General features: G+C 29.9%; 2 protein-coding genes across 2 annotated transcripts; both read left to right on the forward strand.

Moving 5' to 3' along the window:
• The first annotated feature begins 1,820 nt into the window (after window positions 1-1,820).
• LOC127096251 (uncharacterized) lies at window positions 1,821-3,354 on the forward strand. Its single transcript, XM_051034846.1, has 2 exons — window positions 1,821-2,091; window positions 2,351-3,354. Exons 1-2 carry the CDS (start codon window positions 1,821-1,823, stop codon window positions 3,352-3,354), a joined length of 1,275 nt encoding a protein of 424 aa, XP_050890803.1.
• Window positions 3,355-5,716: 2,362 nt separating this feature from the next.
• On the forward strand, window positions 5,717-8,903 carry LOC127092006 (amino acid permease 6). Its single transcript, XM_051030772.1, has 5 exons — window positions 5,717-5,902; window positions 6,023-6,256; window positions 7,239-7,332; window positions 7,418-7,632; window positions 7,913-8,903. The coding sequence occupies exons 1-5, from the start codon at window positions 5,854-5,856 to the stop codon at window positions 8,707-8,709; spliced, it is 1,389 nt and encodes a 462-aa protein (XP_050886729.1). The 5' UTR covers window positions 5,717-5,853; the 3' UTR covers window positions 8,710-8,903.
• The last annotated feature ends 3,709 nt before the right edge of the window (window positions 8,904-12,612 follow it).

The following is a 12,612-nucleotide window of genomic DNA, read 5'->3' on the forward strand; positions in this document are numbered from 1 at the left end:
ATATCTATATCACGCTCATCTTGTTAACTATAAAAAAGTAATTATGTATACCTTCAAGTTTGCTTCAAACCTTAAATGCATTTCTTTCAAAACCTAATTAATAACTAGTTTCAATACGTCAGACACACCCTATTTTTCGTTATATTGATCATATACAGTTGTTTGAACACCACCTCTATAGAACATTGTCATGTCTCTAACAAACTCCACTCTGTAATGGACAACATCAATGAACTTACTCATATTCTGTTTCAAAAAGACATTCATCAAAGTTGTCGTATAAAACTAAAAAAATAAAACTGAGAACATACAAGGAAATGACCATACCTTTTTTCGAGTTTCTTTGTTGAATTGAGTTATAAGACCAATGTAAACAACTTCCTTGAACGTTTTCGAAACCCAAAAGGTTCTTCTCCTTCACACGTTTGGTCTTGAATGAAGTTTCTCAAACTTTCTTTGTCAGGAAAAAATGAGGAGGATGAGAAGAGAAAACCTTATGGCATTCCAATTCTAATTATTTAAATGCCCCCCAAAATTTTAAATATAAAGAAAATAGTGACATGGCATAAGTTAGCACAACTGTAATTTAAAAATATTAAAAAACAAAATAAAATTGTCATTGAGAAGGACATGTAGGCACCTGAAGTGTGTCATTTCACTTAAAGATCTAAAGAAACAGAAACGTCATGTGACAAGGTTAGAATCACAATTTTTTTACAAGGGATAAACCAAAAGTCGCCTATATGACAGGGGTAAAATGATATTAACCTAAAAAAATTTAATAAAAAACATTTTTCCTCGATTATTTTAATAAATCTAAGTTGTAAGATAAAGTCTATTACCCCGATGATTCATATAACTGAGAAGAAAAATGTGTCATAATATGCAGTTGTGAAAATACAAAAAAAACACTTGCTTGGGATCAAATCCATGATCAATAAATAAGTTTTTCCCTTCGATGTAAGAACAACTGATGAGAAATGTGGCGTGTTTTTCATGACACGTTTCGTTATCTCGCATAAGAAACGAGATTAAACCACATTTTGAAGTGATATAAAATGTGTTTTTCGAAGTAGCATGCTATGATAAATTTGGTGATTTGATATACAACATGATGTCAATGAGGTGAATTTTTAGTAGTTTGATGATTTTTTATTTATTTATTCTTTTACTATATCTTTGTGCTCTTTAGTTACCTTCTAATTTTATTTTATTTTTTATGTTTAATGACTATATTTATTTTATATCGGTGTTTCTTTACCCTTTATTAATATATAATTATTTGGCATATAAAAAAAACGTATGAAGCTTGAAGAAGTAATCCTCTCATGAGACCTTAACATTAAAATGTCATTAATTTAAGCCTCAATGTCAGGTAAAAATATTATATTGGTGAGGTCAAATATACTCCCTCCGTCCCATATTATAAGCAAAATTCAACCTTTTCACACAGTTTAATAAAATTAGTCAGCATAATTACTTTCATTCTTTAATACCTAAATTATCCTCATTGCAATATTAAAATGCCTAAATTATCCTCACAAACTGATTAAACATGCTTAACGTTTAAGATTCTCTGCAATAAATAAAAAGTAGTACTCATATTTCCATAGTTAATGCACTTATATTTTTGTTTCATGTTTTCAATTTTTTCTTCAAATTTTCAATTTTCATTTTTGGCGGACCACTACAAATTCAGCTTGGCGCACAAAAATTCAGCTTGGCGCACAAAAATTTTTTGGTTAACATATTTTAACTTCTATAAATTGAAACATCAACCATGCAAAAAATATTGAAGCTTGTAACTTTCTTGCTTTAAGATGCCTTTGAATATTGATTTGAACATCCCTTTAGATGACTTAAACACCTCTAATAACCTCCCAAACATGCATTTGAATATTGACTTGAATGCTCCTCCAAATATTGATTTGAGTTCATCAATAGAGGAAGAAGATCATATAGTTGAAAGTGAGTTTGAAGTTGCTCTATCTAATGAAGAGGAAGAAGAAGATATGGATGAAGTAGATGAAATTGAAAATCTTTGTGAATATGAGATTGACAATGAAAATGAGATTGAAAATATATCTCCAGGTATGAATAGTACATGTTCTAGTGTCATTTCTTTAGCTCATTACACATGCATCCTTGTCATTCTTTTTCATTCCACTTGCATGCATACTGTTACTAGTATTTTTTAACTCTCTTTTTTTAATGCTTATCCACACTGATTACATGCATATTGTCTCAACGTGACTCTACTGTAACTGTGTAGCTAGTTCTTTTCTTAATGTTTTTATAAATATTTTTCTTAATACTATTCCACTTATTACATGTGTATTTTATGAAACAGGAAATGATACTCACATTGTGGTGCAAACATTTCCGAAAAAACGTTTTTTAGATAATAGTCAACGGGATACTATTTTCCAGGTGTTGATTAATTCAAGTGTTGATGGAAAAATTAAAAGAGGAGTTGTTAAACAATTGGCTTTTTTCTATCAAATATCAATAGATGTTATTTATCGAATTTGGAAGCGGGCAAAAGAATCGGGGGTTGTTTCTCATAAGAAAACAAAAAATTATGGTCGGAAGAGAGTTGAACTAGATATTGAGAAAATGTGTAATCTACCGTTAGTTAAACGTAGTACTATCCGATCTCTAGCATTTGCCTTAGAGACTAGTCCGAGAAAAATAGGAGAGTATTTAAAAAAAGGTATTTTGCGTCGACATTCAAGTGCATTAAAACCTCATATGACAGAAGATAATATGAAATCTCGTCTTAAATTTTGCTTGTCCATGCTTGAAGAAAGTAACATTTCATATGATCCAAAGTTTCAGTCAATGTACAATATTGTACATATTGATGAAAAATGGTTCTATATGACTCAAAAAAATAAGAATTATTATCTTCTTTCAAATGAGGATGAACCATATCGTTCTTGCAAGAACAAAAATTTCATCATGAAAGTTATGTTTTTGGTTGCGGTGGCAAGACCTAGATTTGATAATGAAGGCAATGAAACATGGTCGGGAAAAATTGGAGTGTTTCCTCTAGTTGATAAAGTACCCGCAAAAAGATCAAGTGTTAATAGACCATCAGGGACACTTGAAACAAAACCGATTACTTCTATCACTAAGGAAGTTAGTCGAATGTTTTTAATAAACAAGGTTTTACCAGCCATCAAAGAAAAGTGGCCACGAGAATATGCATCAGAACCAATTTACATACAACAAGATAATGCACCGTGTCATGTTTCTATAAACGATGAAGAATTTCTACTTGCAGCTTCTGAAGGAGGATTTGACATCCGTTTGATATGCCATTTCTTCACTTCTCCCTCAGAGTCATTTTGATGGAAGTCATCCACTTCATCTTCTTCAAATGAATCTTCAACAACACAAAGTAGTAGATCCTCTGAATCAGATTCAATACCTAAATCAAAAGATGGCATTTCTTCTTTCATTTTTATGAAAAAGAAAATGAATAGTAGAGATAGGAGTATGAACAGTAACTTCACATTTATAAATAAACTCACTAGAAAAATTAATGATACACCACCCATTTTTCAATAAATACTAACCAATCACATTAGTTGTTAATATTAAAATCTTGAGTATTTCAACGGTTTTTAAAAAATACTCCTATTTCTAGTGTCTGCACATTAAAAACTGACTCACTAAATACAAAGGGTAGTATTTGGTATAGTGTCATTAATTATGAGTTAAAAAGTCACTTTTGCTTATATTTTGATCACAATTATAATGATCAATTTTTGCTTATAATATGGGACGGAGGGAGTATGTTTTGTTTATCACCATTAAAATAAAATTTATTTTCTTTGCTTAGAATTATTTAAATTTTAAATATTAATTTGATTTCCATTTTTTTTCTTCCATTTTGAACACCACCTTTCCTATTTAATCTAAATTTTATCTTAACTTACTTTACATTTATTTGCTTAAACAATACAGCATCAAAATCCCACATTTAGCCTAAATAAGTCATATGACAATAATATATGGATTTGTTCTTATAGGTTTGTCGAACCTAAATTGAACTGCTTACGTAGAAAGTTTTGGAAATAAAATCATTACCTCACAAAGTGGACGAAAACAACAAACTCATAAGTACACACCTAAACCTACACTCTCTTCTTTTTGATAAGAATAGAGAATATTAAACAGTTAAAAGTATGATGGTAAAATAATATTAATATTTCATTAAATCCTAATATAAATTATAGTTTAAGATATTAATATTTAAAAAAAATCATATTATTTAAGACCAAATCAATTTTAACATTTTATTTTATATACAAAATCGACCAAATCAATTTGGAGCATCGATTCTAATTTAAAATATAAGTCTAAGTTAAAAAATGCAATTATAATAATTAAAAATAACATATTAAAATATAATTATATTAATAAAAAATGAATTTAATTATAATTTTTTAAATTTTTTTTTAATTTATTTTTATGAAATTTTTATTATAGTATTTTTATGTATTGAATTTTTATTATATTATTTTTTAATGTCTATTAATAAAAAAAGTTTGAGCCTCTAAGTATTTTGAACTGTGTAAAAGAGCTTTGCTCCTGTAGGCCCTATGTATATTAATATGATATATGATTTTTTTTTATTATATATAAATATAAATAAATACTAATGTTTGTAACTGAACCTTAGCATAGTAGATTACACTCAATAAATTTATTTATAATTTGAATAGAAATCTTGATAATGGTTATACTTTAAGAGTGTGTTTGAACATGTGGTCTTAATAAAAAATATAATATTTTAAAGAAATTTAAAATAATTTGAAAAAAATTATTGTATATATAAAAAATATGAAGAATTATTTAAATGATGTAAGTTTATGAGATATTTTGTTCCAATTAAATTTTATGATTTAAAAATAATATCTAAAATTAAAAAAATTCAGATTTCTCGTATATTCTATAAAATTTTAAAGTCAAAATGGTTAATGTTATCATTTCAAATTTTGCAATGTATTTCCAATATTTTAAAACTAAGCCTCAAAATTTTTTAAAAATTGCAAATTTGTCCTTAGTAATTCTCAAAGTTTGATCCATATAAATTTTAAAAATTGCATATTAATCCCTATTTTTTAAAATTTAAATTTTGACCTTAATAAAATTTACAAAAATGACCTCAAAACTCCAACAATCATTTATCTTAATACTCTACTCAAATAAAAAAATAAAAAATAAAAAAATTGGATTGAATCATTTGTATTGGTTAAAATTTTAAATTTTGTATAAATATCCAATTACTTAATCTAAACATACTCTAGAGATTTAACAGTTACAATGTTTTATTTAAATATTAGTTTTTGAATTTTGGACACCACATTTTCTGCTTTCTCTAAGTATTTAATTGAGTCTGTGTTGGCTATTAAATAAATAATAAAAAAAGAAAAAATTGCATATAAAACAAAATTAAATTCAAAGAATTTTTAGTTAAAGAAATATATGATATTAAAGAAAAAGTAACCATAGTTCTTAAACTCAAATGTATTTGGTCTATATTTTGATAAAAAATACAGTCAACTATTTAAATTAATTTTGCTTCAATGATTTTTTTTAATCAAATGAAAAATAATAATTATTATTATTGAATAAGGTTAGAACTTTCATTTCCAATACTTTGAAAACAACTTTTTTTTATATAAAATTTTGAACATCAGGTGTTTTTAGCACTCAAGTAATCCAGCTCTATAAAGTATTTAACAGCATCAAAGTTAACTTTGGTTAAACCTTTCCTAAATTCTTAATATATTCTACAAAAACTCTGATCATTTTTTCAAAGAAAATAGAGTAGAGAAAATCATGGCACCGGAGAGTAGCTTCATAGACCACGGTGAAATCAAACGAACTGGTTTGTATCTTAATTGCTGTGTTATAAAAAACCATATAGATCAATTAGTCCATTCATATTTCTTGTTTCTTTTCTTCTCATTGTGATATGATATAATTAGTATGATTATGATTTATGAAGGAACATGGCTAACTGCGAGTGCACACATAGTGACAACTGCAATAGGATCTGGAGTGCTGTCATTGGCATGGGCTGTTGCTCAGTTGGGATGGATTGGAGGGACTGCTGCTCTCATTGTATTCTCTCTCATCACTCTCCTCACTTCCATTCTCATGGCTGATTGCTATAGGTATCCTGATCCTGTACATGGGAAAAGAAACCCCACCTACATGACCATGGTCAAAACTATTCTAGGTAATTAATTACAAAATTTAGTATTTGATCTTTTATAATCAAGGTAAAAATAGGTTGAGAATCAACCTTTATTTGTCAAATCTCATGCATAACCTTGAGAATCAAGGATTATTTCTAGTGTCAAAATTTATATTAAGCGGGCGATATAAAACTCCTTAAGGGGGATGACAAATAATTTATATTATTCAATATCTAATATGAGTATGATGGTTTACTTTTATATGATTATTTACTTTACTCGAGTTTGATGGTTTACTTTTTTACTAGATATCTATATATTAGTTTATGGATATGATGACACTCATATTTATAAGAATCTTTATTTGTTAATAATTATTAAAATTATTAAAATATTATTTTATTGAATCTAAAATTATTATTATTATTTTAAATATAAAAATATTTATATTTTTATTATTATTATTATTATTATTATTATTATTATTATTATTATTATTATTATTATTATTATTATTATTATTATGGTTATGTTGAATATGAAATCATTTATTTTTATTATTGTTATTATTATTATTATTATTTTGTTGACTCTACTATAATTATATGATGAATAAATAAATAAAATGATTTATTTTATTATTATTATTACTATTTTATGCAAAATTTAAAACTATTTTTATATGCATTTAAAAGAGGATAAAATTAAATTATAAAAAATTTCAAAAACATAACTTAAATGACAATATTCATGGATATTTGTAAATACATGTGGATGTCTAAAAATCCAAGAATACTATACCTGCCATGTTATGAGGCAGATAGGATCATGTTTATTCAATGAAATGGATAGCAGAAAACTATTATTCGTTTCAAGTTTTATATCGCTTAAGTAAGAGTGGTTTCTAATTTCAGTCTTGCATAGTCTGAAGTAATTTATTGATAACATGTGCAATGTAGAACAAAACATAACATTTTTCTTAATTGATTGTTACATTGTACCCTTTCTATCTCTTTTTCTCAGGAGGAGTTCAGTACAAGTTTTGTGGATTGGCTCAGTACACAAATCTTTTCGGTTGTACCATTGGTTACACTCTCACAGCAGCCATAAGCATGGTGTAAGAACCTAATAAATCTTACTTAAACCCTTTTTTCATAATTATCAATCATGATAGTAACAATACTTGTTTGTTTATGAACCAGGGCAATGAAAAAATCAAATTGCTTTCATAAGTTTGGCCACCAAGCTGACTGCAATATATCCAATAATCAATTTATGGCCATCTTTGGAATCACAGAGATTTTTCTAAGCCAAATCCCAAATTTCCATGACCTTTCATGGCTCTCTATTATTGCTGCAGTCATGTCTTTTGGGTATTCTTTCATAGGCGTTATACTCTCCATAGCCAAAGTTGCAGGTTAGGCATATCTTTCATTTACAATTGTTGATCGAGGTGAAAATCTTAGATATTTCAATGGTGTTCTTGCTGACCGAGGTGATAGTTGTTTTTCACATCGCCCAGCCTTCCGCTGTGAAAAATAACAGACTTACCATAACAACCTACGTTACCTCGGAATTTCAACCGATGTGAAAAGTCTATTCCACCAGATGTAAAATGTATTTTTATGTAGTAGTGTTTTGTTTTATTTTAAGGTAACAAACATGTGAACGATTTGTTTTGTTTTTGACATATATAGAAAAAGGACACCATGTAAAGACAAGCCTTACAGGACTTGTTGTTGGAGTGGAAGTGACAAGGACAGAGAAGGTGTGGAATATCTTTCAAGCAATTGCAAACATAGCTTTTGCATACACTTTCAGCACTGTCATTGCTGAGATAGAGGACACGTTAAAACCAAGTCCACCAGAAAATAAAGTCATGAAGACGGCATCGGTTATTGGAATCACAAGCAGCACAATCTTTTATGCATCATGTGGTCTTGTAGGTTATGCAGCATTCGGGAACGCCGCACCAGGAAACTTTTTAACTGGATTTGGTTTTTACGAACCTTTTTGGCTAATTGACATTGGTAATCTTTTCATCATTATTCATCTAGTTGGAGCCTATCAGGTATTCGCACAACCTATATTTTCGATTGTGGAAAGTTTGGCTAATACGCGTTGGCCAGAAAATAAGTTCATGACAAAAGAATATAATGTAAGAATTCCTTTGGTTGGTACATGGAGAATGAATATGTTCAAGGTGATATGGAGGTCAACATATGTCGTATTGACAACATTGATTGCTATGATATTTCCATTCTTCAACAACATTGTTGGTTTGATAGGAGCTGTATCGTTCTTTCCATTGACAGTGTATTTTCCAATAGAGATGTATCTGACACGAGCACAAGTGCCAAGGTATTCTCTAAAATGGATAGGGCTGAGACTGATAGTTGGATTATGCTTGATTATAGCTCTCATTGGGATCATTGCATCAATTCAAGGAATCATCTTAGGGCTTAAGACCTATAAGCCCTTTAAATCTAACTAAGTTCGTTATAAGAGCTAGACATTGGAAGAAATTTTGTTGACAACAGTTGGAAATTATTATTAACTAGAATAAGACCCATTCCCTTGTTATATGTTGTTGTTGGTGCTGTTCTCGATGTTTAGTAAGGATTTTGATGGACAATGTATTGATACTGTTTGGTAAGAATTTTAATGGACAGTATAATATAATGCTCATGTGAAGTTTCTTAGAAGAGAAGGAGAAGTAAACAAAATCAGTTTTATATATTTGATGCAGTAAATTGAGAAACATATCTAACCTTACATGATCCTGTAGTTGAAGGTGTCAATACTCTCATGTGATGTATACATGCATCCCATATATATTTCACTGACATAGCTGCAGATATGCTCTGACATAGAAGTGAGAGTTAGAAGAATATGTTTGTTTTATTAAGAAAATATTTAAGAATAGTAAAAGGATGTTGTAACTGAAACATAGACTAAGAGTCTATATCAAATTCAAATAGAGAGAATCTACCTTTTCAACTTGGTTAGCCAGCATGGAATGTATAGTAATGTTGTCTTTTTCAACAAAATGCCATTGGAGTTGGACAGCATGCAACGTTGCTTTAAATACAATAATACTAAACACAACAAATAGTTAGTTTTATAGGTTTTTTTTTATGTTATTTTAATAATTCTTTTGCTTTTAAATTATGATAATTAAAAATTTTTACATTCAAATATTTAAATTTAATTTCTTTTAAGTTTTAAAAAAATAAATATTAATAAAATATTAATATATTAGATAAAGTTGTAGGACCCAATTTGAGTTCTTTAGAGTTGCACCATTGAAATAAAAATTGGATGAGTTATTTTAAGATGATGTGGTTTAATGGGTCCCACAAAGAATCCAAAAATAGGTTGTACTATTGGAGATGCTCTAAAAACTTTTTCAATCCTAAACCTAAATCCAAACTCGTTTTCTCATCATCAATGAAGAAATTTCAACAACAAGGTTAGAGAATGGTCGGCAACAACCAACAAATAAGAAACGCAGGGAAAACAAAACATATTGGGATAACGTAGGAAAATTGATTCAACACGGCATGCAAGAGCTCATAAGCAGATCTTCGTTCTTCTTCGCCTACTTTCCGGAAAAAAATATGATGTCAAGGAAATGTGCGAGGAATTCCAAACTTTTTGAGGTATTGACAAGGCAGTCATTCCCTCCAAAAGAGACATTAGATGTAAGCGTTATGGTTTTGTCAGGTTCTTTGAGGTTAGAGATGAAGACAACCTTAAAGTGAAGCTTGACAACATCATCATCGTGAGGAGAAAAATATTCATCAACGTGATGCGGTTTAAAAGAAATAATCCTCGCAAAACATAAAGTATTGGGAGAGTGAAGCAGGAAGAGGTCAGAACATTCAAAGGTGAATCAAATCAAATGGAATCAAACATTTATGATGAGATGGTTAAACCAAAAGTTGGACCTTCAGTGGCGAAGGCTATGAGAACTTTTGATTTTCACATTGAGGAAAGATATTTCATTAAATTTGGGAAGGGTTATGTGAGATTTGTGGAAAATCCAGGATCTGCTTACATTATGCAGGAAGCCTTCAACATGGAAGGCTATTTTGCATTCCAAGTAACTTCTTTAAGTGCCAACCTTTGCTTGTTAGAAGATATAGTGGAAGGGGAGTTGGAAACTTTAGTGAAAGAAGGCAAGGAATGGCTAAGTCAATTGTTTAAAGAAGTCAAGCCATGAAACCGTCAAACGATGATGTTGAAAGAGTGACATGGATAAGATGCTATGGTATACCGATTCAAGCTTGGAATCATGAGTTTTTCTTTCTCTATTAGGAGGTATGGGCGAATATCTTTGTGAAGACGACAACACTAAAGCATGCACCAAGATGGATGTGGCACGACTGCTGGAGAGAACCAAACATTTCAAAGCCTTATCAGAAGATATCGAGGTGATGACATTCCGTCATTGTATAAATTTGGTAGAAGAAACAGATCAAAACAAGTTAAGGAGGGGCAAAAATGAAGAACAACGGACAAAGAAATAGGAAAAAATAGCTAAGTGTGGCGTAATAAGGACTTAGTAAAAATCAGGTGAAAAAGGAAGCAAAAGCATGTAACTATTGGAATAATCGCGTGCATCATCATGCGCAACATCGGGAAGTAAAAATTGCATCGCGCGTGCGATGCTGGTCATCACGCGTGAGATGACCCCTTTTTCTAAGCTTTTTTGACGCGTTTAGGTCCATTCTTAAGGCTTTTCAAAGGGGAATGTTAGTACTTTTTCGAGGGTTACGAATTTCTACACCAAGAGTGACGATTTACAACATTATAAGGCATATTTAGAGAGCATTTGAAGCCATTGGAGGCCAATTTTTTAAGGGAATTATTATGTAAACCTCTTATTCTTATTTTGGTATTGTAATTTGAATCATGGGTAACTAATTCTCTCTAGGTTAGATTGTGTTTGATGAACCTAGTTCGATATTATTGGGACATATGTTTGATTTGATATTGCATGAGTAATTTAATCTATAATTCTATTCAATTGCACATTGTTCTTAATGATTTTTATGTGAGATACTCTTTTAATCTAATTTTGGGCATATAGGGACTACTAACAATTAATTTATATGGTGGACCTAGGGTAATTGTTGTGCTTACGTTGGTTGAATAATGATAGGAGACCCCGATTAGTGGCTTAGGAATTAACGCTCTATTGTATTGCATAATCTTGCTTACGTTGGTGGAATAGAGATAGAAAACTTCGAGTATTGATTTGTGAGTTATATAGCAAGAGATTGTATAGCGGTTTTGTTAATTCGTTGTGGGATTATAGTGTCAATATCATTCATGTAGTGCATCGAACATCAACAATAGATACATAGGGAATTCTATATACAACCTGGTTGTTTTTTTCTTATTGCTAAACAACTTTATTTTCTTTTCGTATTTGAACCTGAACCCCCCTCCCCTAGTTTACTATTTTATACGCATTGCACAAATTTGTCTTCTTAAATAGAAGTTCATGTGAATTCGATCTTATTTTACTACTGCGATATTATCGGTACACTTGTTGATAAGTCATCAAGTTTTTGGCACCGTTGCCGATGACTGTTGATAATTTCAACAAGGCGACGCTTGTGCAAAGTTTAATTTTATTTTTATTTTTATTTTTGTTTTCAATTGTAAATATCTTTTTGTAATTACTTATTTTTGTTTCTTAAGATTTTTTTTTATTTCTCTTTTTAGTTTTATTGTTTTTTTTTTATTATCTAAGTGCAGTGCTACTAATGTATTCTTCTTTTTGTTGTGTATGTAAGGTAAAAACAGTCATGCAAGATGACTTCTATGCTACCTTGGAAAATTTGAAGCTTATTCAAAGGAGCTTACAGCAAAAACACTCAATTTTGAAACTGCTCGAAATTATTCAGAGTCATAATCTTACATCAACATTGATCATTCATGGGAAGAGGATTCATCATCTCAACTTGAAGAAACTCGTACTCAGTTTATAAAGATGGTTCAACTCAATTTCGAGAAAATCAACAGGCATCAAGATATTGTGCTAGGTAACATGGAAGCATCCTTCGAGGAGTTAGAGATGCAACTTGGTCAAATATCCAGACAATTAGTATTAAAACTGAGATCTAGTGGGGATTTCTATGAAAATATATTAGATAATCCTAGAGATGCGAAATGTGAAAATGAAGTCAAACAAGAATGTGAGGTATTCAATAAAGGAGGAGTTGAAGAAAACTTGACTCAATTCATCAAGATTGCTCAAATCAACTTCCAGAAAATCAACAGGAAGAAAGAAACCTTGCTAAGGGACGTCGAAGCATCCTTCAAAAACTTATCTATGCAACTTGGTCTAGTATCTAGCCAAGCCTTAAAACTGAGCTGAGGTGGG

This window comes from Lathyrus oleraceus, chromosome 6, assembly GCF_024323335.1.
Source record: "Lathyrus oleraceus cultivar Zhongwan6 chromosome 6, CAAS_Psat_ZW6_1.0, whole genome shotgun sequence".
NCBI classification, from domain to species: Eukaryota; Viridiplantae; Streptophyta; class Magnoliopsida; order Fabales; family Fabaceae; genus Lathyrus; species Lathyrus oleraceus.